A 27,475-nucleotide genomic window follows, 5' to 3' on the forward strand; every position below is an offset into this window, starting at 1 on the left:
TCTAAGGTGATACACAGACAACATTATCATCTGTATAAGGGGATGCCATAACTTGGAGAACAAGCCCAAAAGCAGGGAAATTTTCAGGAATCTTCTAGGAAAGGAGTACAGCCCCTACAACCAATACTTGCAAGGCTATCACAAGCAACACTGTGTAAAGTATCAAACAACGCAGGTGGAATCATGATAGGATGACTCAAATGGCAATAACTTCATCAGCTGTATAATTCTTTTTTTGTTTTGGAAAGACAATTTGCACAAATCAGAATGGGAATACTACCTGCAGTATCCAGTCTTTAAACAGCATATATCAGCTTAGTAGCTCTTCATAACATTTGCACCACTATATGGTTTTTATGCACCACGGGACAACAGATTATCACAAGTGCACAGAAAATAAGGAAATATGATATTATATGATACAGTATAGTTTATAAAATTATAAAGGTAAATATTTATGCTGCAAATATATTCTGGATACTGTGGGACTACCCTGTAACTTAGCAAATGCCAGGTAATTTTGGAGGTAATTTTTAGGAGGTAGTTTTTCTTTATTTTCACATTTTTTGGTTTTGTTTTTTTTGTTTTTATTTAATATGAAATGAGGGAGGAAATACTTGATTAAAATATAGAAATAATCAGATGGCCTATAGCTTTTCTTCAAGCCTTCTATGCGAGTCTGCATACAGCAGCAATGGTCTTGGAGCAGCACAGAATAGAGGGAGAAGAAGACTTAATTTGCTCTCAGGTTTCCTCCTGACTGGAAAGTGGCACACCTTGTGTTTGACAGTAAGGCAAACATCACTGAACACATCCTAACAACATGGAACAGGGAGGAAAGGGGAATTATTCTGATTTTCTGCCTTCTTACAGCTTCCTTATTGGTAGAATTGAGCAACATGCAGAGCTAAAGTGCTCCAAATAGGTCAAAGCAGACATGAAAAATAGTCCACAATCTGAGCTGTTCTAAACTGTCCATTGTTTTGATAAAAGGCCGCAAATCAGCTCAGAAAGTGTTCAGATCCCAGAAGCACGAGAGTGAAGAGCAGCTGACCAGGGTCAATGAAGTTGAAGCCTATATCTTAGGAGGCTTCGTCTAGAATTTTTAAGCCTTCCAGCAATAGATGTGATCTGTAACCTACAAAGCAAAGGGTTACTACTTGCATCCATGCCACCAGAAAGTGAGGTCAACAATGTTCTGGCAGTATGGAAAAAAAAAAAAAACAGTTGCCAAGAAGAAAACTACAATGTTCTGTGGCTTAACTGTTATGAAAAAGAAAAATAATTAAGACTGTTGTGCCCAAGTTCACCAATGTGCCAGAATGTGAAATGATCTAAGAAGCAGCAATGACTGCTTGGAAGCATGATGATAAATGTAAATCTGTGTTTATCAAGCTAGAAACACACAGGACATGGACATGTCCCTTCATTTCTCGACATGTCCCAAAAACTGTCCTCCCAGTGCTCTGAATAGGAGTCAAACCTCTGAAAACACCTGTGACCACCTGTGATAAAAACTACTGCCTCCACAGCTGGATGCAGTGGGTTTTGGCTGAGACCTTAAGAATACCATGAGGTGAGTTTCTTTCTAGCATCCATCTAAAAATCTCTTAAACAAAGTCACACTGGCATAGTTTTGCAAAGTTTGAAAGCATTCCACTCCTACTCAAGTCAACAGTTACATGTTAGCAAACTGCAATGCTATTTCATTTTGAAAGCAGAATAAGGTTTCTCAAATGAGGACATACTAGCCCCTCTACATTCTCACACTAGAAGGAAAAAAAATCTTGGATTGATTGTAGTGAAGACAGAAAAATAAAGTCTTCTTCAAGGGTAGAGTAAGATGTATGTAAAGAAAATGAATTTTTAGAAGTTTTTGTATATTCACACCAAGAACTTGGCATTTCTCTCATTTACATTGGGATAAAACCAGTCTTACTTTATTATACTCAAGCAATTACCCATGATTTATGCTGGCATAGAAAAAGAGAAACGAGATGAGAATTTTTCTCTCCCTCAGTAGCTAACTCACATCCAGTTCACGTATATCCAGACAAAGCTAAGGACTAATGCTTTCCAAAGTATGCTCATGGATGGCTCACTGCAGAGTGCCACAAAAAAAAGTATGCCCTCTGCGTTGGATGAGCTTTATTTCCTCTGTATTATTATTAGCTGTATTCTAATGTAAAGAAATGTCCCTTTATATACACATATGCAATGAGGACAGCAGTTCTCATCCAAAGCAAAGGGCAAATGCCTTTGATAATGAGCATGTACTGCTCCTACCAGAAGCAGCAGCCAAGCATTTTGTTCTGTGGGTTGTTGCAATATAAGGCAAAATTTTATGCCTTTCACTTTGGAAGACCTTTTGAATGCTAGTAAAATGGCCACCTACCAAGCACTAAGTTCCCTTGAGTAAGAATCATGTCTTTAAGGAGACATTTGTCGAAGTCATCCGTAATTCCTTCAGAAACTGAACAAAAGTTGGAGATCAAGCAAAAGATCAGAAACAGCATTTAAAAACTGCAGCAACAACCGCGACCTATAGAAAGTGTGTCCCCTCTCACGGCACAGTTAGAATAAAAAGGACTGAGAAGGACACAGTGAAAAAGTTTATTCAGTTCCCTCTGCTTAGCCCGTATAACACTTGAACCAGACATCTGCAGTGCACTTCTGTCTGTCTGGCTGCCAAACCAACATCAAAAAGAGTAACTGATAATTAAACTCTATGCTCTCATGTTGGTCACAGTGCTCCTGTGCCAAGCTGTGTGATTTATAAATAGGCTAAGAGTTGGGGCAGGGGGTGGAAAGAAAGGAGGAGAAAAACCCTTCAGTTTTAACTTTGTGAAAACAAGTGTGGGATACCTGGAATGTGGATAAAGCATGTGGCGTGTGATACACGCTGGAAAGAACTCTGGAGTCATTCAGGAACAAAGTTAAAAAAGCAAGGAAAAGATGCTGTGGACACTGAGTCACCTAACTGGGAAATCTGTTCAGAACTCTTCAGTATTTTAATTTCCATACCCCGTTCTAGGCCAGCTGTTATTTCATGTTTGCCACAATTCATTTCACCACCCCTACAGTGATGGAATAGTTTCTATGCAAAACTAAACTGATTTACAGCTACTTATTGGGTAGGCTTTTCTTTGTGCAAATGGTCAAACTAGTTACATCTATTACTTATGCCTTCAAAATAAACCTATTCACACAGATTGTGGGCAAGATTCTGGGGTTTCAACTGTTGGGAGAAAGGACAAGCAGTCCTCTCAAAGCACAGTTTCATGTCAGAACATCTCTGCTACCAGAGCCAGTTCAAAAACTTTCTTCCCTCCCCATATTCCAGGCCAGGCACACGTTCCCTTTGTGACCCACGGCAAGGCAGCTCGCCGTGTAAGCCTGTGAACAGCTGTGACAGACCAGCACAAAAAAATGACAACTTCTTGCAGAGGGTCAGGAACTAAATTAATTCCTTCATAGAGCTTTGTCAACAGAAGAAAATGTACCTTTAAACTGAAGGCAGAACAACGACTAGCCTTACAAACACAGAAGCAATTTGTAGCACATATTAAGTTGAGAACAGAGATTTTTCCTTGTTTCTGAGACAATAGGTCCCACCAAATCGAAGTGCCCATCTCAAAACAGTAAAGCTATTTCAGAAAGACTGCTGAAGTACAGAAAAAGCCCAGTCACTCTAACAGAATCAGGAAGAAGACATAATATACTTCTGTATCCCACCATTTCACTCCAGGTAGAGTTGCTTACGTCAAAACTTTTCTGGATTTGTCATTTTGTCTTCACTTGAAAATTTTCTCAGGACAGGATTCAAGCATTTATTACAACCATCTGGGACACCTGGGTGGAATTACCGCTCAGCAGCGGCACTGAGGCTGCTGTGCATCCAGAGATCCTAGAGATTTCTACCATGTTTGTGCCTGACAGCATATATGCACATATTCTGTCCAGACAGTCCTAAGAAGAAATGTGTCAGTGCTAGATCCAGATATACAGAGGGTGCACCAAATGGAGCAACATGGAAACCAAGAAAGGCTCCTGGCAGAAGACAACTCCCCTTGGAACAATTTGTCAAGAGACTGAAAAAAATAATTATTAAAATTTTAAGAGGACAAAAAACCCACAACTACAGAACCTCAGATAAACTACAATGCAGCTGAGTCTGAGGCAGGAAGGAAAAAGCCCATTAGAAAGGGCAACTGGTTCTGCATACAGAAAACAAAGAAAAAAGCCTCTGTCCAAGGTAAGGGCGCATGGCTTTCCCTAAACTGGATATAAAGATAAAGGTTATCTGATAAGCCCATGCAAGAACCCTAAAATAAACCCTAAATGCTGAAAGCTAGCTCTAATGTTCACGTTTGTTTCCACATCTGCAAATGTCCCTCATTCACTTTGGAACACTTGGTACCAGACCAGTCAGACCTGGAAACAAGTTCAGAGGCACAGCCTGGCTTTTGTTTTCTATAAAAGACTTCATACCCTGTGTATTTTCTCTAACAAGTGATGCACAGAGTCATCTACAGTGCTTCTGACGAAAAGCATTCACCAAAAACCAACACAGAAACTACAAATCTGACTCCTTTTTTCCTGCAAGTAGAACAAAGCAAGATGCCACAGGAGCCATTTAATCAAGCAACTTCAGTTAAAGTTCTTATTTGGAAATATTAGTTAACAAGTATCTGCTATGTCCTCAAATGGTACCTGAAGTCCAGAGCTAAACCTGCCTAAATTACAGATTATTCCAGCCACAGATACTTTTTCTTCCAAGGCACTGTGAAATATTACTTGTGATCCGTTACAGAACAAAAAACCAAACCAAACCAAAACAAAACAAACAAAACCAAAAAAAAACCCCACTGTCAAAATATTGCAACTCCTTAGTGAACAGAAATTTTGAAATTCACAAAGATGTAAACCAATGTTTTTCCCTAGTCTCTTGGCTCTTAGGAAATGAGTCCTATCCAATACAGTAACAGGGTGCTGTTTAGGGAGATGATGATGTGTGTGGAGGAAGAGAATATTCAAGTTCTCGAATTCTAATGCATAAAAAAAAGGGAAAAATATCTAGAATAAAACCCACAGAATTTGTATATTAACTGCAATTTAAAACAGCAAAAAATCAAACCTTACCCCATAAAGGAACAAAACCAGGACAAGCCACTCACTGACCTTCAGAGATGCACAAACCCTATTGCTTCCATTTCAAGAAATTGTCAGAATACAACTGAAAGGGCATACTTTGTGGTGATGGATTATAAAATGGAAAAAGCCTTTATTTAGTGATTGTAATGCAAAGAACAGCAGAGGCATGATCAGGAGACACGTAATGTGACTGAGAGAGAAATTAAGGCTGACTACCTACCGGCTGTATAAGCAAGCAACGTGGTGCTGGTTAGTCAAAAGCACTGTAACTGCATTCTCCCCTCTGTTGTGGGAGAATATGAAGCTTCAGTGCTTCTACAGAGCATTTTTTTCATTTCTGCATGGTCTTTGTAAAGTGTTCAGATCCCCCCAGTTAAAGAAACCTCTTATCAGAGAGCTAGATAGAAAGAGAATGTGATTTGCAGGAACGTAAAAATAATAATGTACTCATACATAGATAACACCTTAGGTGCAGTAATAGCTGTCCTTAACCTTATGTAGTGTTTGAAAGTATTAAGTGCCTGATGATATTATTCTGTTGATGTCTGGATTTGCCTGTCATGTTCTTTGCCTACAAAAGTTCTACGTGTCTCTGAGGCTGCAGCAGCCACAGCACGTCTTGCTAAAGAGAGAGAGATTTTCAGCAAGAGTAGTAATGCAGTGTTTGTCCTGTCACTTCTAAGAACTCATGCATAAGACAATCCACGTACACAGAAGTGTCTGTCTTGAGCTTGCTTTATTTTATTCTCTAGCATACTTTAGCATTCAAAAATGTCAGTAACCCTCCAAACCTGGCAAATTAAAAATCCACAGCAGGTAGCCTGGATGCCTGAGGCTGTCAATACTAATGTAAGTCAATAGAGGTTGCCTATGAGGAAGGCAGTACAGTTCCAATCCATAAACACCTCAGCACACCAAGTAAACCTCTAATTAAGAAACAAGTAATTCATTCGGGTTTGCATATCACATTTTATCTCATAATAAACTCTACAAGCTCCTACAAATAAGGAGTAACCTATTTAATATGATACAGTGAATCAGCCTTTTTTTTAGACTGGCAGGGAGGTTACCGAGTCCTTTTCTTCCTATTTTTAAATACCTAGTATTACTTCTTTTTCTGGGTTCCCTTAATTTGCAAATTAGATGTTTCTCCATGTTTTTGCTTTGAACAAATGTGAGGTCACTGATATGTATCACTTACCTAATCTTCAGTTTTCACAAGATGATTGGCACAATTTTCATCATCTAAATTAACAGTTTGAAGCTCAAGTACTGACTTCTTTTCATAAATAATTGATTTATAATAACTAATATTTCATGAAAACTCTCTTGCTTTTCAAATTATTGTAGTTAAGTGTTACTACAGAATCTGGATTAATTTTGTATATTTGCTTTAATAGGTACTTGTAAGTACTTGCACCGTACGTATTACTGCTGTCAGATAGACACCATCTAGTGGCTAATAAACAGATGTGTAATTTCCAATAAAAGACAAGTATAATCAATCCTTTTTTAGTCACGGTATTACTGCACACCTTGAGACAGCAAGGCTTGCCCCTTGTCATTTTTAGACAATAAGAGAGTTACAGAAATTTCTTGTTTAACTAAAATTTAAATTGCTAGTCCTCAGATTTCTGAGACTGTGACAAATGGAAAGGCAAACAGAACACATTCAAATGCATCCTGCAAGTTAAAAACATGCAAGATGTTTCATTATCTTTCAGGCCTTCAGGATTCCTCGGTCCCAGACATCGGGGGGAAGGCTGGAGCAAGGTAGGTATAGCCTTGGTGGAAGAGGATCGGGTCAGGGTATACTTAAGCAAATTGGACAATTGGACAAGTCCATGGGCCCTGATGAGATGCACCCACAAGTGCTGAGGGAGCTGGCAGATGGCGTTGTAAGGCCACTCTCAATAATCTTTGATCCATGATGGCAACTAGGAGAAGTGCCCGAAGACTGGAGGAAAATAAATGTCACCCCATAGTCAAGAAGGACAAGAAGGAGAACCCAGGGAACTACAGGCCAATCTGCCTCACTTTAGTCCCAGGGAAGATGATAGAGCAGCTAATCCTGGAAACCATTTCCAGACATATTATACACGAGAAAATCATTAGGACTAGTCAGCATAGCTTTACCAAGGGGAAGTCATGCTTGACCAACTTGATAAACTCCTATGATGAAGTGACCAGCCTGATAGATGAGGGGAGAATAGTGAATATTGTCTGTTTGGACTTCAGTAAGGCTTTTGACACTGTCTCCCATAAGATCCTCATAGAGCAGCTGTTGATGTATGGGCTGGATGAGCAGCCAGAGAGGGGCATTGGAAACTGGCTGAATGGGCAGGCCAGAGGGTCGGGGTCAGTGGCACAAAGTCTAGCTGGAAGCCAATAACTGGCAGGGTACCCAAGGGGTCAATACTGGGTCCAGTACCGTTCAACATCTTTGTTAATGATCTGTGGCAGAGCATACCCTCAGCAAGTTTGCAGATGGCACAAAACTGGCAGGAGTGGCTGATATGCCAGGGGGTCATGCTGCCACCCAGAGGGACCTAAACAGGCTGCGGAAAGGAGCTGTTAGGAATGTCATGAAGCTCAGCAAAGCGGAGTGCAAAGTCCTGCACCTGGGGAAGAAAAACCGCATGCAGCAATGTTTGTTGGGGGCCATCCAGCTGGAAAGCAGCTTGGCAGAAAAAAAACCAAAAAAACAAAAAACAAAAAACAAAAAACTGAGAGGCTTGGTGCCCACCAGATTGAACAAGAGCCAGCAATGTGCCCTCGCTGCAGGGAAGGTGAACAGTACCCTCGGCTGCTTGACACAAGGTATTGCCAGCAGGGCAAGGGAGGTGATCCTTCCCCTCTGCTCAGCACTGGCAAGGCCACGGTGGGAGTACTGTGTCCAGTGCTGGGCTCCTCAGCACAAGAAGGACATGCATAAACCAGAGACAGTCTAGTGAAGGGGCACAAGGATGATTAAGGGACTGGAGCACCTCACATATGAGGAAAAGTTGAGAGAGCTAATACTGTTTTGTCTGGAGAAGAGAAGGCTCAAGAAGGATCCTATTAATGTATGTAAATAGCTCAAGGGACAGTGCAATGAGGACGGAGCCAGGCTCTTCTGTGTTATGGCCAGTGACAGGACAAGAGGCAAAGGGCACAAACAGAAAAAGAGGAGGCTCCCTCTGAGCATCAAGAAATCCTTCTTTACTGAGCATGTGACCGAGCACTGCTGGAACAGGTTGTCCAGGGAAGTTGTGGAGTCTCCCTTCTTAGAAATATTCAAAAAGCATCTAGTCTCAGTCATGGGAAACTGCCTCTAGACAGCCCTGTGAGCAGGGGTTTGGACCAGATGACCTCCCGAGGTCCCTGCCAACCTCAACCATTCTTCGATTCTGTGATCTCTGAGCACTTCAATTGCAGCTATTCCACCAAGACAGCAATACACAACAGCAATAATCACCTGCTCAATATGGCATTAAAATGTTGATTTTTCTGCTCCAGTCTGTACTGACTGTGGAAGTCCAGAGATTTCCCATGTTGGAAAACTTCTTTATGTGGGTATTTTCTGGGGATAGTTGTTACATGGCGCCCAGTTCTTAATCTCTGCCCTTGTCATCTTGGTTTTGTCCACTGTCAGAGACAGGTTACTGGATCAGACAAAGCTATGGTCTGTCCTAATGTAACTTACGTGCAGAGAGAGATAGGATCCTCATGCAAAGCATCTTATTATTCAGGTATACCTTTAAATCAGATGACAAATGTTGGTCTTAATCCCTGATCAGTGCTCAAGGAGTTAGAAAAGGACTTCCTCTCACCCCAGCATGTCATAGCCAGAAATTTCTACAGTGTTTAAGATGTCAAGTGCAGTTTTACAAGAAAAATAACAGAACTAACCACCCAAATGCAGCAATGGTTTCTATTCCCTGCTGCAGTTACTAGCCATACGCACCTCTAGATGCCTACAAATATTTGTATGCTTGTACATAAAAATGTGCAGGACTTGCTCTTTTCTTTCCAAATCTGGCTTCCACTTCTGGCTTTTGCATCTCCAGTTTAAAAGAACTTTAATTTCCTATCAAAAAACACTAATATCATCTCCGAAGATACTTGTTGGATTGGGAATAATTCAATGGACTCAAGTCCATTAAGAAATATGTTTCTGGCTATGAAGTTCAAGCATCATACAGGCACTGTGGAACTTAGCCCGTCTGTTCCGCACACAGATAAAACTGAACTCTAGCTGCCTACAAAACTACACAATCCAAGGTGGGGAGGATGGTGGGGGTCGGGGTGGGGGGGTTGGGAGGGAGGGTGGGCACCAAAAATCTTTATAACTTCAGTCTTCAGAGCCTTGGGTTTGCATAAGTCCTGATGCAAATATGCATATCCTTTGCTGGATGTAGCTTTTGAAAAGCCCACCAAAGGAGTGAGGAATCTGGATGGTAATGAGGATTTAGTGCTCAGACAGTGACCTGAAGCCTGGGAATTATGTTTATCAGAAAGCAGGGATCTGGTTTTCCTCACCACTGCAATACAAGCCTACTACTGGTTTAAAATTCTCTCTCTCATACAAGCACCAATAAATAAGGCCAAGCTCTTGCCAAAACAGAGAGAGAGAGAGAGAGACTTCCTACAGGACTGTCAAAGTATATGAAATGCAGAGCTGTAAGTAAATCATCTCGCTCCAGTCACAGGCCTGCATCCAGCAAAATAATTCAATACAAATTCTTCAGTGATTTATGCACCACGAGCAAAAACCTTCTGCTTTGCAATAAACACAGGCTGGAGCACTCATGTAAGCCCTGTGATGAGAAGTTGCAGGCATGGAGGGGAAACTCCCTACAACTTCAGATGAAAAACGCTGTCCTAGCATCGAGCATCGGATATACAGTCCATTTAATGGATGTATGGCGTGATACAAAAGTCAACTTTTAAATAAACTGGGGTCATGAGGGGTAATGAGGTCACATAGACACTGGAAAGGTGAAAGAATTGCAGTGATGGAGAAAACATTCCTTTCTCAACAGCTAGACCATGCTCCCGGGTCCCACCTGCTTCTGGCTCCCTCCAGGAAGATCTCTGCTGTAAAAACTGGAACAAAGGACAACATCAAGGCTGAGTGGATGTTGAAATAGTACTTCCCACTGTACGTAGTGCTTTAATGATGATGAACTGTAAGTTGAACGTGACCCATGTTGGGAATGAATATTTGTTGTAGAGTTCCTTGGAACTATAAAAAGATGTTGGACTCCCAGTGTAAAAGGGTTATAGCAAGAAGATATGTTCAGATTATTGCCTCAGGCACGTTCTCAGCAGAGGTTTGGAAGGAAGCTATATGGACTACTGCCAAAGTTACTGGTGGAGCTCATGGGCATTTTTCTACTTAAATGCTATGTTTGTTCGATTACTGCATTTTCCCAGGCTTAAAGCTGCTTTTTCTTTTTCCTAAAAAAGAAGTCATTGCATATAGCTTCAGCATCTTGTGAATGTTGAATATATGCCTGCTAAAGACAGTCAGAGAAAAACTGCATAGTGTTCCCATATTTCTGTGTGGGAACTGAGTCATTTAGTGATTTACCAAGAACTGGTTTTTACTGTCGTTACCCACCTGGCATAAGGGGACCCTCTCCAGGATTCCATGAATCACTGTTCTCAGAAGAATAATTCACTAGACTAAGGGGGAAAGCACAACACTTTCAACCCATTGATCACTAATATCCAGAAAGAAAGTAAACTCCCTCCTCCCTCAAAAGGAAAGGGAACCCTGAAAAACGAGGAGCACCCCACTGACACACAGTACAGAAATGGGGCTATGAAAGGAAAGAATCAGTGGGTAAGCCTGAAACGTAATTGGTTTCCACTGAAAGGGCATTTCTCTTAAAAAAGGAATCAAACTGTCAGGTAGAGGAACGTTCCTCGTTGTAATAGTGTACAGACCCCACGCCGTACGTGAAGTCTTAGAAGGTAGCAAATAACCACCTGACCTAGTAGGTGCTTTAGCAGAGAGAAAAGTTTATAACAGCACTATTCTCCAAGCATCAGGAACTGGATATTACCCTGCACATCTTCCATGGTGGAGTTTTCTCTCTGCAGCCCTATGGAAGCTGGTGATCATCAGGTGAGCGCTGCAGAGGGAGGGTATGAAGGGAGCTCACTGCTCTCAGCTGGCTGTACATGGGAGGCAGCCCTCACCATTCCTGCTTTGGAACCTGGCTTTCAGAAAAGATATAGGTGTGGGTTGCGACTGTGGGAAGTGTAAGTGACCTGCTGGGTCAGCCAGCCCACCACAGTGTGGGGCACTGTACATATATCTCTCCTAAAATATTAGTCTGGACTGATTAGGTTTAGCTCTAAGGCAAGCATTACAGTGGGTTGTTCAGTCCCTGTGAGATAACCACATCCTACACGGTTGTTTTCTGCCACAGTGGTTACACTGCATAAAAAATAAAGATCAGATGTTTGATTAGGTTAATTCACAAGAACAGAAGAGTGACAAGGAAGCAGAGGAATTAAAACATACAGGAGAATCTGCATTTTGAGGACCACTAGCCCCGAAGTCTGCATAAACAATGATTGAAGAACATTTGAGCGTACCTCTGGAATTAGGAAGGGCACTGCCAACATTTATTTTCAAGTTCTGAGAGTTCTAGACAGTATGTGGAGACAAGTGTTCTCTCTCAAGAGATGAAAATGTGTCTACAAAGCACAGTAATGAAAGAAGCAGCGATTTGCTAATGTATTAAGTGGTTAGATGGCCACAGTTAGAGGAATGCTATACCAGAAATGGATCATAACTACACTTTTTCTAAGGAAGAAATGCTTTTCTCTAAAGTCAGTAAAAACACCATTTCAGCAGAACACCCCTTTTCTTATTTTATAGCTCCTTTAAAACTACCCTATCCAAGTAGGGTAAACAGATATACCCATTTTTGGGTTTTGTTTTGAAGATTAATGAAAGAAGAAAAAAGGTAAAAAGGCAAACCAGTAATAACACTTCTGGGTCCTGACTGCTTTCACTGGATGCTGCACCACACAAGTCCCAAGGCACTGAAAGTGAGGACAACAGTAGCCAGAGCTGAAACAATCAAACTTCTGAACATCATAGATCTGTCGTTGTTTTAAAAACTGCCTGGAAGAGAAAGCTACAGGCTGCTGTTCTTTAGGAAGACAACATTCAAATCCAGGAGCAGGGGGGAACTGGTGACTGTTCAGTCAAGAGCAGGTTCAACACGGGCACACTGCAACGAGGGGCCAGAATTCATCACACATGAAGTTGAAACAATTTTCCATACCAAATAAAAACATAGTTAAAAATAGGAAGGAGGAGATATATTAGGCAGACAGTTTGAGTAACAGAAACTCCCAAGTTTTGATTTACATGCTATACACTATAAATAATATTCTGGTTAACACACTTTTCCACCTACTGCTGCAAAAAGAGTTATTGTACACACAGTTTTAATCTTTCCATTGTCTTCCACGTTTTAGGCTTTACAGCAAGATAAGCATATACGGGCACGCGGAGCTTTGAAAGTAATCATGCTATACATAATATAGCCTGTTATTAAAAAGTTAGGTGAGGTCCTAGCAACAGGAAATATAAATAGAAACATGAAAAATGAGATGGGTTAGAAGGAGCTGATGACTTGACCTAGGACCTTTTAGAGCACTGATATTAAAATAAAATCCACCACAATTAAAAATTAGGTGTCTACTTGACTTCCCTAGAGTGAAATAATCTTATATTAGTAACAAGATAACAAAAGGGGACCTCCCTTTTATGACGATAGTCCCATATCCAGAATTCCAGTTCATACATCAGTTCCCATCTGCAGGTGCTTCAAGATGTCCATTAAGAAGACAACTTGCCTATTTTCCCGGACTCTGTCTAAGAAGGATAACCACCTCTTTTTTATATCAGTAACCTTAGCATAGTTACTTAATCTGTCATTTAGAACTCCTAAGTGATAAAGGTTGCATTCAACCAAAAATATAATATGTTATAAATTCTATTGTATTTCTTATACTCACTGTATTTTTTCTTGACTTGCTATAATTGATTAGAGGTGTACTGCTAAAAGACAAGAGGTAATGGCTGCAAGTTGTACCAAGAAATATTTGGTCTTGACAAGAGAAAAATGCCTTCCCCCTGAGAGTGGTGCAGTGCCAGAAAGGTTGCCCAGAGAAGCTGTGTGACCTCCATCCTGAGATTTCAAAACTCATTAGCAATTTAATCTGGCTTTCAAGTCAGCCCTGCTTTGAGCAGAGGGTAGGTCTAAAGACAGCCTATTAATTCTAGAATCACATTGTTAAAACTTTGATTAACATACTATAACATTTATTTAAAAAATCATTAAACCTATGTTCTTTATGCAGGTTCATAAAACTCCTAAGGAACACTCTCCCATCTCTGAATCAACAATAGTATTCCCCCTTAGGAAACTAATAAATGCATTAACTGCAGAAATTGATAAAACTGAGGTTTAACTCATCTTCATTTGAGAAAAGAACATCAGCAAAATGGAAAAGAATCACTGAACCACAGATGTTTTTACAGCACCTTTTATATTACATTACAAGGTTTGAGAGAAACTACTGTTGATAAGTGCATTCCTACAAGAAAGCTACACTAGAGAAATTCCTCTCTATTATAAAGCAATACTTAAATTAGAATGAGAAAAAAAAAAAAAAAACTATAACAGACTGACCTCTAGAGCCTTGCATGTCCTAGAACTGCAGCTTTCATTCTCTAGTTGTTAATATATCACCCTTGCATTCCAAACCTAAGGGTGACTGAAAAGAGGAGGTAAATGGTTTTTAGTACTTTCTAGCCTAGGATATCTGTTAACAAAAATTTTTTAATTTCCCTCTCAAAAAATGTTTATCATCCTCTTCATCTGAGTTGGAAATAGGCACATATGAAAGGTAAAAATGGAACTCATATGGCTATTTTTACACATTCATATGCTTTTCAAAATAAAGCATTGCATCAGCCAGGCTTTGTTTTAAGCAATGTTAATTAATATCCGGAGGAGCACTGAGAGATACGGTATTACATACATTTTACAATCAACCCTCAGTACACACTGTACTATCTGCATAAGCTGCACTATATATTACCTTAAAGTTTTGAAGTGAAATTGTTTGGCTGTAGAATAGAAATTTGTAACACCCACCATGTTCTCATTTGACTAAATCCTCCTCACTCACGACTGCATTTCCTAATTTACAAAAGAAATTAGCTTTTCCCTATAGCCCAAAGAGGTGCATTAAAGCCAGAGCAGAATACACAGAGGTGTAAGACACAGAGGTGAAGGGAACTCTCAGCAAATATCGTAATGGGCTTTCATTTGGGTTTGTGTTATAAATTACTTGAAAATATTCTAAGACTGATTATGAAGTTTAGTGCTCACCCAGGATACCAGACCTTAGAGAAGAGACCTCAGAGAATCCCCTGTGCCAAGACTTGAGCATAACACATATGTGGTCCCTAGCTCAGGCGTGCAATCACTTGGGAACTGGCAACAACTGCAATGGCCAGAAGCATGGCTGAGGCACCACGAATGATTTCTAATAATTCCACAGTGCCATACCTGCTCTGCTAGCGTAGATATTTTGGTTAAAGAATTATTTTCAATGTGCATTCTTAATGAATAAAGGTGAAAACAGGAATAGTTAAAAAGATTTACACTGTTGCAAGTTGTAATAAAAATTAGACTAAAAAGTCTAAATAATGTGAGGATATGAATATTATTTAAGCAATGTATTTCAACAGAGTTAATATATTTAAAAACATCAGTCACAACAGGCTCTAAGTATAAAGCAAAATATATGCTGTTTCTTCTGTCCATCAAAGCCTGGATGTAAACTTGTTAAGTTACACAGTGCTTCCATAAGCAAAAGAAAAAAAAAAATGTTGGGTATAATTTAATCAGTCCAAGAAAGAAGGATGACAGTAAATTCTCAGAATCCATGAAGTGTGGCTAATGTTTGCCATGGGAATAAATATCCACGTTGAGACTAAGCTCAAATACCCCCCACGGTACAGAAGTGCAAAAATCTATTTCAGTTGCAGAAAGGAGAGGGTGGTAATTCTTCAGGTATATATACTCTAAAGCTCTAACATTACCCAGAAAATAAAAACCACATTTATTTTAGTGGTAACAGTCAAACTTGCAGTCAAGCAAAGTATGGAAGATAAAAGCAAGAAAAATCATCTCTGAGAACAGAGAATCAATTGCACATGTCTGGTCCTTATTTTTCTTTCTCAGAGAAGTTTAAACCACAGAATTTCTATGAAATCATATCGCTATAGTGAAATATTATAATGGACACAGCAAAACACAAATGAAGATTGAATGTAAGCAGATGTACCACTATTTTTAATTCAGCTGAGCTGCCAGGTCTTGTAAAACTTGATAATTCCTCTAGCCAGCCACAGTTTAACTTAACATTTGTAATATTTACTAACATACCAAGTGTTGTAACCTCATTCTGAGTTTACCTATTTCATACAGTAGCCTGGCCTGGAATAACTGGTATTCAAAAAGGACATAAATCTTGAACAAAAACACTGAGGCAGAAAAAAGGAAATTTCAAAGTCTTGCAGGACCTCAATAAGATTTGATGGTCACACTACAATTTGAAAATTTGAAACATCTCACTCCCAACAAAAAGCAATTCTGCTCATGTTACAAGTTAGTGGTTAAGTCTTTGAAAAACTATATGCACTATTTCAACTTTAACTCAAAACACAATAAATACATTTTACAAAGGTTATTGATTATCCATTTTACTAACACCAGCTTTAGCAGGTAATCACGTAGAAGCAGATCGTATAATAAAATCTAGTTGGAGTTTGATTATTTGAAAGATAAATGTTAACAAATGTCATCTTTCTCATGTATACAAATTATCCAGAAACAGATTTGGGTTTTTTTCCCCCTATTGTTTGTTCGTTAATATCACAGTTCATTTATTCCTAGACAGATATCTAGCAATATTTCAAGTCAACAGTTTTCACAAACATTTCCTTTTCCTTACTCAGTATTTATAGTATACAACAAAAATTGTTTTATTTTTGTTTGACTTTCTTGCAGAGATATTGTGGAAATACCTTAAAAAACGTGGTTGTTTTGTCTTATTTTAAGACCAACTTCTTCGATGTTTGTAATGTAAAAATGCAAAATTTTTGAAAAACACTGGGAACACATATGGATGTGTTCAGATGAATAAAACTTGTAAAACCAGGAGTAAAAAGAATCGAATGAATTTCAGAACTGTTAAATACTTTCACACTGATTCATGATGTGAACACCAGCTTCTGATTATTCAACAGATTTTGTGACCGTACTCCCCAATAAAAATTCACCAGTGTAAATGGCAATTACTCTTTTTTGAAGGAATTAATACTTTTAAACAAAAATATCTGAAGTATGACATTCTTCCAGGGAGAAACACTATACAAAAACATCTTCCGAGGATAAACACTATACAAAAACAAAGGTACATTACTGTTTACCATATTTTTGTTACAGTAAAATATCACCAGAGCTACAGAAAAGCAGTGAGTGCATTTCTAAATGCTCTGATCAATCCAAGTTTTCATTTTCTGAAGTAATTAGAAGTTAATTAGTCTGCATCAGCTAAGAACCAGGTCCCTTAGTATTTTATAGAAGTCCGTATTACCTTATGAGGTCGATAGGCTGAAACTTGTAAAATACCCCATATCTTGCCCATTCTCGATACAGCAACTAAAAAAAGAAACCACAACAAACAAAAACAAAAAAGAAAATTAACTTGTAACACGTGATCCCATCTGTTTTTACAAACATCTTCTAAGAGTTACAAATATATGTACCAAAACAAGCAATTTCTCGTGCTTCAATGCAAACCAAGTACATTTTTCAGATGGTTATGGCAGACTCCAACCAAGGCAGCAATACAAGGATGGTATACATACATCTTTCTCCACATACCTACCCGCTCCTCACCTGACGTATTAGATAGTAATGTTAAACACAAAGGCTCAAAACAAAAGAGGCTGTAGTCTTGTGGAAGTCTCTGGAAAGATACTAGAAATAGTCCTACCTCCAGTATGACACTCTTCTGTGATTTAATTTATTTAATGTGTGGAATCATACCATAGATAAGTATTGACCAGTGTTTCTAGGTCCAAGGAGAAGTGAACTGAGGTAAGAGTTCCAGACTGGTCAACTGGTATGTAAAAACATACCAAGAATTAATAAATATGTCAAAACCAGCCTGCTTTCCTGCTCAGCTCCTGAGGCTACTACACCCAGCAAAGCCTGTGTAAAAGCCCCTTCTCTCTCCATGCTGCACACGGACACACGAGTTCACATTTACTGTTGTAAAAGCAAACTCACCCACAGCTTATAGACAGCTTAAAGGAAGGCACAGATCCTACGGAAACATCTTACAATGGGAGGAATCCAGCGGGAACAGTCAGGGATAAAAGGGAACTTATTAACCACAATCCACTCAACTGCAACAGACACGGGACTTGGGATAGTCTTCCTCATTCCCTCTTTCATGCTGTGTCATATAGATCACACCTTTGTTGAACTTTCAAAAAAAAAAAAAAAAAAGAAACCTGTGACACTTTTTTACAAGAGCTGCAAAGGAAACTGGTAATTACGGTGTGAAAGACATCACACTGTTCTGGAACAAAAGCCAGCTGCTGCACAGAAATTACCATGCAATTAACAATTTGGTAAAAGAGTTAATTTGATAGCAGTATGTTTTATAACTGTGTGTGAATCTATTAATAATCTAGAAAGGATATTAAAAAATGAAGCCTTCCAGAATTATGTGAAAACCTAAAGAAGCTCAGAGGAAATATCAGCACGATCTTTTGATACATGATTGTTCGCCATATTTTATATTTAGAGGAAAATAAAAATCAGGGCAGTTGCATGCAAAACAGTAAGACATTCCAGTGGAACCACTGGAGTTGTTCATATTCCTTTCAAAGTTTTCAGCTGTGAAAGGACTGCAGACAGTCTAAACCAACATGCTCATTGAAAACTATTTCTTGAAGTACAGAGTGCATCAAAAATAATAAAAAATAACCAAATATGATGATAAATACAACTAAATTAACCACATAACTGTTTATAGATTATAAAAGTGTATCATCCAAAAAGACAGCTGTTAAGCCTTTTGTCCCTCTTTTCAAAAAAGAAGAGGAGGGCGTCCAGAAAAAGAGTAGCATAGGAGAGGTCAGCTGCTTTAAAATAAGGCACCATGTTATTCCTAGTAAAACTGGAGTAGTGATGAACCTGTGTTTTGAGAATAAGCTTCTGTGTGGAATGTCTGCTGGCTCCAAGAGACATTATCATACTTCAGTTCCTCCTTTGCTGTGAGCACTAATTGATTGTCTTTTGCTTGTCTCATGGAAATTGTAGTAAATGGGAAGCAGTGTAATTGCTGAGTTGCTACCTTTGAGCCTTTTATTCCTCTCTAAACTGGCTGGGATTGGACAATAAATTGTAAGGCTGCTGGGGAGGACGACACAAACCAAGAACCACATGCACACAAGTACACAACAAGCAAGAGCTGGAGAGGGTGTTGGTAACAAAGTACATACAGCTTCTGCAATTATCAGTAGTTGCATCTGTCAAATGGCCCATTTTGACAGCTAGCAGCATGCTACATGATCTTATGAAATTAACAGCACAATTAAAATAAATATGGAGAAATTTCAGATACTGTAACTGCAGAGTTATCTTGACATATTTTGAGGTTTCCAATCATATTTTTCTACTGTTTATAATGCCTCTCCTCCTGTGGATGTTATATGAAAGAACTAAATAAATACCAAGTGAGCAAGTAAGACTTGGATCCTGCAGACACACACCTGATGAAGTATTATTGTTCAGAATATGGAAACTGGCTTGCAACCATTTGAGTGAACAGAGCTATGCCATTGCATACTTATTAAAGATAAAGTGTAAAGTATTTTTTGTTCATAGATCAGGTAGTAAACACTAAACTGCTGAAGCAATTGGGAATTCAGCAATGAGATTCCAGGGGTGTGGAGTCTTGGCTTTTAGACTATTGCTCTCACAGAGCACACTCAAAATATTTTGCACTTGTGGAAAGAAACGATGATACTAGGTTTGAATTTATTTGGCTTCAACAGCAGTTGAAGAGGATCTCCCTGGCTGCCATATTGATATTTTCATATGAATGCTTGTGGTTACCTATTCAAAATCACCCCTTTACATTGTCTCACAGCATTAGCTACAATTTCATTTATTTCCATAGATAATTGTACTAATAAACGCATTCTGAAATATACAAACCAAGACAGTTAAAGCTATTATCCTTAAAACTACTTAAAGGCTGTTTTGAATGTAGCTACAGAATAGAATCTGAAAAGCAGAAGACAGCTCTTTCTAAAATTGCACTCAGTTCAGGGACAGGCTGCTATGGCAATATGTCAGACTACAGAATCACACTGGTTACTCTGGTTCCAAAAGCCATAGCACTGAAGGTGAGTTTATGGCATGAATATTTTCCATTCGCGTGTGTTGCCCACACTAAACCTCAGTCTCAGCACTGCAATTTTACAAGATTAAGCTTAATCTGGAAGCTGGAATGTGCTTCCTTTCATGATATTTATTAAATTGAAAGGAATTCTAGGAAGAGTTTTGTAATATAGTTTATTGTATTTTATCAGCTTCATTTAAAAGCAGTACTTTCTGTAAGTTTAAAATAACACTTTCCAATCTGCTTCTAATATTCTAGGGATGTTGTACTATATAATGACAACAGTGTATTTCCCAGATAGGTAACAAAGCCCTTATGTATTTCTCAATGTCAAACATATTGCTAGCAACGAAAGGTTACAAGTTGCCAGTGGGCTAGAAGCTTAAAGAAGACCCAGTCAGTGTTTATACTCATGGCAAATTAATACCATGCTGCTGTGCAACAGCTTTCTTAAAAAGATCTTTTTCTAGAGCAGAAGTCACACTAAAACAGGGAAATTCCTTTACTCCAATCAACAGTCTTAGGAAAAGAGTGGGTTTCATTGCCTGCAGATTTCTTATTCTCATAGGATGTGGCAAAAGTATTGTTTCACTGTGCATTTCTCCAAGGAAATCCTGAAGAGAGTTAATAAGGATTAACCTTTATATTATGAACTGGTACATAAACCTTCATTACTTGTGCTTCCTTATTGGCATATGTACCCAGCCAGACAGGCTCAATTCATCATTGCTTGGGCTTATACAGCAGACAATTGAAATGGGAGATACGGATAAGTTAAAATGGACAAAATAAAAGGGGGCAGAGAAAAAGAAAAAAAAAAAAAAAAACAACAACAAAACCAACTCAAAAATGCCCCCCTTTCTTTTAAACCTGATCGGGGCTTTTCAGGAAATTAAACACTGAGACTATTAGATTCAGATAGAAAACAGATGATGTTATGCATAGAAATACTACAGCACATTCAGTGGCTGGGCAGCAGAGACATATGTGAATAATCAATGAAGTATTTCTGGAAAGAACCTTTTATGTTTTTAATACTTAACACTTCATAACTGAACCTAATAGGCAGAATAAAAAGAAGGCAGCACAAAATACAGCTAGTAGGGTGAATATTTTTCCAGACACTAGACCTTTTAGGCCCTCTTCCCCCTATTTCACAGTACCCAATATCCCCTCCCTCACTGATTAATGTTCATTTACTTTTCTTTAAAAATTTTGCTAGCCTTGTAAGTAAGTAAACTATGTAGCTGACTTTCAGAGTCTATTACTGTATCACAATTACTTATTCAGAGAAAATTCTGCAAGTGCAGAGTATACAATTTCTTCATGAACAGAAAGTTCATAATAACCAACATAAATATACAAGTTTCTTCATAGTTCATTTTCCAGCTTTGTCTCATTTGCTTACCGTAGTTCATATAATAAATTAAATTGTACATGGCACATGAAGACATCTAGTGGCTGAATGTTGACACTATTTGCCTAAAACTACAAAGATTACATTTTCAAATTTTTACAAACCCAGCACTTGAAAAATCAGATTTATTTGTATGACCTATAAACTCAGTCTTCATTTTAAATCATCAAATAATCATCTGTAGCAATTACACTCTTGAGAACTACACTGTGTTTTGCCAAATTAATTGCATTTTCTTACCTCTCCTTCAAGCAACAGATGGCACATACCAACATATAATACCACAGAGTTAAACACATCTATGAAATAATTTACAAGTCACCAAGAATATATTCAATTTAATTTCTAGTATAGTAAATAATTTAGGCTTCCAAACATTTTCTTTTTCTTCATTCTTCCTTCCCCCTCTTTCCCTCCCCACAATTTTCCCTTTCTTCATTTCCTATCCTATTGTTTGTATATAAAGGAAAAAGATGAGCAAAGAGAACAATATTGAATGGATCTTAATGAATTACAGTAATTAAATGGCTTGGCTCATTTCTAATAGTAATCATATGTATTAAATAAATCTGAATTCACAGTGTTTGATTATGCATCCATTTATCTTGTGCAGATAGTAGGTGATATATTTTCAAAAGTCTTGATAGCTAGAAACTTTTTATTTACAAAATAATTGGAGGCAGAGTTTTAGAAATGTAATTAAATTCAACTGAATGCACAATCAAATGAAAAATACAACTATGTTTTAGTCTAGTAACCATTGTTCTGTAGTACTATCTGGTTACAGAAAAAAATAATTATATAAGTTATTCAACAACATTTGCTTCCGGACAGGTTGAAAAAATCTTGTCTACGCAACAAAACTTGGAGCATTTCAAGATGTAAATATCAAATTAAATTTGCTGAAATACTTCAGAAGAAGACTTTAAAAAAAGTCTTGTTAAAAGAATTTTATATGCAGAAGTACAGGAAAAAAGTAATGCAAAAAATATACACATTTGTAAAAAAACATTTACTTGACTGAACACTGGCTAATGCTTTTCAATAGCATTTAGAACATTAATTCATATCTACCACATTAAAAGTAATATGAAATTAATTTTGCAATTTATTTTACCTTTCTGTCATTCATGTCACCATTTTGGCCTTCATATTCACCCTAGAGAACAAAAATAATTTAATAACTGATGTAAAAAACTATAAAATCCAATAAAAGATTGCTCAGCTGTTCCTACATTGTTTATTTTACTTTTAGGTCACAACTTTAAATGTACTTATGTGTTTTCATATTAGAAATATACTATATTTAGAACTTAAAATATATTTTCATTGTCACAGGCAATAAACATTAATGTCTATGCACATCTAAATGATACAGAGAACTAGACCTTCAGTGGTATATACATACATCATGAAGTGGGTATGCTGCATCATAAACATTGTTTGCTATTAATGTGCCAATACCTAAAAGAAAAAAAAAATAAAGATGGTTAATAGGTGAGCACAGTTAAATAGAAAACATTATTACAGATTTCACTTCATGACATTACAGAGAGAACTGAGCTGCATTACTTAAAGCATTCAAAATCATGTCAAGATGAGTATATACCAACCTAGAAGTACCTGGCTATGGAAAACATGTTGCCACCGAAAGGCTCATTTCCATATGATGTTTTTTCTTGAGCAAACCAGTACGATACAAAGATTGTTTTAACCACTTTCTCATCCTGATAGCAAAGAGGCATGTGTCTGAGAAGGAAAGTACCTGGGAAGTCCTTCTTGAAGCTTGACAATGATCAGAACCATGGATCCCCAGTGACAGAGCCAAACAAAACAAAAAAAACCACTTTGACAGAAGTTTGTGATTGAAGTAACTCTTACTATCTATTGGCTAATATCAGATCAGGTCTCATTTTCACTGAACCAAGTGCTTTGTTTTCTACCCTTCCTCATATCAATACATAAGGCCAGCCTTTTGAATTTGAAACAACTCCTGTTTGTGGGGGTTAGATCAGTTTGTGCTCACCAAATTCATGGTTACACTGGAAAGCTGGATGCACCAGGACAAAAACTGCTGAGTCCTGAAGATTGCAAAGAGGAAGCCTAGTCAAAGGTACAGGAAGATACAGGGACATGGCACTATCACAGTGACCACATGCTACAAGGGATTTAGCAACCAAATCCCCAGCTAATGTCTACAGCACCTGTAGATGTACACAAGGCCACTACTGACTTTCAAGACCCATGACTTTATAGCCATTCTGTCGTCAATCTCTGCAGATGAAAACAAACACTCCATAAGATGACAATTAAAGCTAGGATTAGTAGTTTATTCCAGATCTCTTTGCTTTCAATGGCCAGTAAAAGTAACCAGCTAGCTTGTCTTTGGGGATGAAAAAAAATTCCATACTCAGATTGCACAACTATCATTCTGAAATGTTTGGGAAAAAAAAACAACCTCTGGTCAGAGATGCTAGATAGGAATTACCAATAAATTTCTTCCTTCGTACAAAGGCAAATACCCTTATCACTACATGCATTAATAGAATCAGGAAATCTTCATGTTTGGATGATGTCAAGTCTTCCACCAAAACCATTCCATGTTTGGAAAGTTTGCAATGGTTCAGTGTTATGCTAGAGGAAAATATGCATTCCTTGTATAATGTCATAGAAGTGGCATCAGATTCAACCTTACTCAGATGTAAATACCAACCAGCAAATGCGTTTCAAGTGTTGTTATTATTTTATGAAGCATAAGTTTATGAAAACCAAAGACTGCTATAAGTACTTCCAACATCACTGTCCTACCTCTTATGCACAATAAGCAATGAAATAATGAAGAAAAAAAAAAAAAAAAAAAAAAAAAACACAAAAAAACCCCAACACGGTAAACCAAAGACGTTTAAAGAAATCTTTTAAACCATTCATGGTGAGTGATTCTAAGTCTTCAGACCAGTGAGATGGGAAAACCTTAGTGACATATGAAGCATAAGACTTTGGGGGGAGGATCTCAGAAGTCCAAAACAATTAATGAATGTAGGTCAAATGCAATGCATAATTGCGTTTTGGCTATGGGCCAGGAAGATGGGAAGGACAGGAGGATTAAAATGCTTCATATCAAATGGGATCTTGAGCTGACTTGAGCTTGAAGTGGATTAGCCTGTATTTTCACCTTAGAGTAAAAGAAAAAAAAAATGCCTGAAAAATCACTACTAGTGATTTATCTCTAATGGTGGCTTGCATTACACTCATAAACCAGAACAAGCTATTAAAATAGAGAAAACTTTAAGTAAGAGGCAAAAAAAAAAAAAAAAAAAATCCTTAGGAAAGTGCTGTTTTCCTTCCTACTGTGTCCTTGTAGGACAAATTCCTTATTGTTTCTTTCAAGCTTTTTCTCAGCCCAACAGCTTGCAAAGTCTTAAGAGCTTCAACAGGTTCTACACAGTCTCTCTGGATCCCCTGGAAAAGTGTCAGTTCTGGGGGCTGTTTTTTATCTCAACAGGCCTAGTGACCCTGCTGCACTTCAGGCTTCTTGTTTTATGTACCTTACACTGCCTAGTGTCTAAAATCCTGCACTCTGGAGACATGTACCTGCCCAGGCTCCGCAGCTCCCAGGGAAAGCATGGTCTCCCCAGTCACCAAGAGAGTTCCCTGGATGCCAGCTGGAGCAACCCAGCAAGACAGCATTCATCTCTACTGCCCCACTCGAGTTTTTTGAGCCGATCAAAACAGAACAACACAGAGCAAACAGTGAACAGACACCAAGTGAACAACGTTTTAGAAATGAAGAGTGCCTGACGTTTTCTCAACCATCTTTTCAGTTTTTTAAAGGAAACAGTGTAATAATCATAAATTTAAATGTTTGTACTGACAAAACCAAGTATTTCTGATTGAAAAAGAGTAAGTATTTTGTTTGTTTGGTTGGTTTATATATATATATATACTTTGATTTTTAAAAATTGCCACTATTTAAGGGAAACTTAAATTAATCTATTTTCCACTCCAGATGCTGTACCAAAGAAGTCTGCTACTGCAGCTTCACTGCACAAAGTTACACCAAGGCTGTGCAGGAATCTGTTGCTATAGCACACTTATTCTTTGCAGACACATTACCCTAGGACACTGTGATCTGCACATAAGTGGCCAAGCTTACAGAAGGACTTCCAGAAAACATGCCAGACAAGGAGCACTATCACTTCTTCACCACTGGAGAAATACGTGCCATGATATCACATTGGATGAAAGAAAAAGAGTAGAGAAAAGAGAATAAGTACACTTGTATATGTTCTGAACCTCAAGAAAACAAAAGCTCCAAATATTTCAGGGTTACCCCAAAAGTACCATACGGTATTTTCAAGACAGTCTTCATTAAGTCATATATTTCACTATGCAATTCATGGACATAGTTTTTAAAGCTGCAGTGATAAAAATAACCTGGAAAAATGTATTATTCTATTGAAATGGCAGAAAACTATGTTCTTGGTAGAAATAATACAACATACACTAGCTGACATCTGAATTTTCAGAAGTAGACCATATAATGATCAAATCCAATTTTATAATAACTCATGAAATGCAAGTTATGTGCCAAATCCTGCACCTGTAGAAATGGAAAGCAAGCTCCCATTACCATGTCCTATTCAAATCATGGACCAGAAAGTCTGATTTTATTCCTCAGAAAATGCATTGATGTCAATCTCTACTTTTTGTGAAAATATGCCAGCATACTTTTGTGTTCTGCTAGAAAAATAATCTGTAAGATACCTAAACAATTCCTTTCAAAACAACATATACCATTATCTTCCCTCCTTACTTACCCATGCTGTTTCTGGCCTTTGTAGGTGTGCGCTTCAAAATTTCACGTACCTATAGAAAAAAACAGTCATATAACACACAAATTAGCATTATTTTCATCACAGAGCTAGCAATAAAACAAAACTTTAAAAGAAGAGGCTTTGGAAGCATGCATTTGCACATACATTTAAATCATATGTTTCACTCATATATAAATGCATGACTTGAGGAACTAGTTAACACTTAAAAATGCTATGGCAAGTCTTACTAGTGGTTTACCTGCCCTAACATTTGTAGGTTAAATCCTGCTGTGTCACATCCTTTATAAAACTATTTGAAATATAAGGACTTCAGTTAAAATGAGAATTTTACATCAAAGAAAATCACACTAAAAAATGACTTAGTAAAAACACAGTAGCTTTCACATTTGGAAGTATAACATATAAGATGCACATGAAGTGATCAGTAAATATGCTACATCTATGAAACCCATGTATGGGTGAATATAGCATGTTAGGGAGGAGTTGGCATTGCCTATGTAATGAGAAATCTTGCCTGACCGACTCGCTGGAGATCTAGCAGAATCTCAGGAACACGGCACCAGGTTTTTCACCAAAAACTGCTGAAGCTAAGTTACTGTAGGATTGTAGAGGAGGTCCTTTTATGAAATAAAATCTAGCTAAAGATTAGGAAGTATGGCTTAATAACAGCTTTGAACAATGGAGATGAATCAGTAGCTGTGTTTCTCTACATAACATCTCCTGCTCCTGGACCACTGGGCAGCTCCAGAAGAGTATTTCTTACATACTTATGAGTGCTTAGTGTTTTCCAGGAACACAGAAATGTGTAAACCAATGAAATCAGCAAAGTAGTTACCAACACTCACTATTAAAGCAAATACCATTCAGCACAAGTAATGATATGAAAATGAACTTTTGTTCACTTACTATTCGACTGCGGGTAGCATTATCAAAAAAGGTGTCTTTGTCTTTAATGTTATACCTAAAACATTGAGAGAAAAAAAAAATCAGTTATGTTTTTAGACATGTTAGTTATAAGTAAGATAACATGCAAGATTCTGATTTAGAGTTCATTTAGAAACCACAGCAAGTAAGAAAAACAGATGTTTAAAGGGAATATAGATGAAATAGAGCAGCATAATAGACTGAGCTATTTAAGACCTAGTCATTCAGCGTTATACCTGGATTACAATGATGGTGGACATAAAAACGCAAAAGTATTAACTAATGTAAAATGCCTTTTGGGTAAGAAAAGCTTCCTGTTATTTACACACTATGACCTTCTAGTTTCTTCCTTAAAATGTACTCTCACCACTATAATATTCTGAGGTTATGTTATTAAGTTTCAGCTAGTGTAATGCAGATGTTCATTGCTCTTTTCCAGGCAACTAACCAGTCAACATTTCACTTGCATTCAAATAACTGTTCCATGGAAATTATTCACTCCCTTAAACCTTAAGATCATCATATGTGAAATTAGCTTCCCAGTTTACTTCCCTCAATCAATTTGACTTGTATTCAGTATTAATTAAAATTGTCAGGACAATAAATGATGTGGTGGGTCACTATATTTATTACT

General features: G+C 37.9%; 1 protein-coding gene across 7 annotated transcripts in view; it reads right to left on the minus strand.

Moving 5' to 3' along the window:
* Positions 1-27,475, minus strand: part of ANO2 (anoctamin 2) — a 209,877-nt gene that overhangs the window by 131,407 nt on the left and 50,995 nt on the right. For all 7 annotated transcript variants that reach the window (XR_013928773.1, XM_080391425.1, XM_080391424.1 and 4 more), the window contains 5 exons: positions 26,824-26,878; positions 25,900-25,948; positions 22,491-22,546; positions 22,200-22,241; positions 16,840-16,904 (listed from right to left, as the gene is read on the minus strand). Coding sequence is in view for 6 of the 7 variants with exons in the window: in XM_080391425.1 (XP_080247551.1) it covers positions 16,840-16,904; positions 22,200-22,241; positions 22,491-22,546; positions 25,900-25,948; positions 26,824-26,878 (267 nt within the window). In the remaining variant the exon portion in view is untranslated. The remainder of the gene's footprint in view (positions 1-16,839; positions 16,905-22,199; positions 22,242-22,490; positions 22,547-25,899; positions 25,949-26,823; positions 26,879-27,475) is intronic.

This window comes from Falco punctatus (assembly GCF_963210335.1).
Source record: "Falco punctatus genome assembly, chromosome: 6".
NCBI classification, from domain to species: domain Eukaryota; kingdom Metazoa; phylum Chordata; class Aves; order Falconiformes; family Falconidae; genus Falco; species Falco punctatus.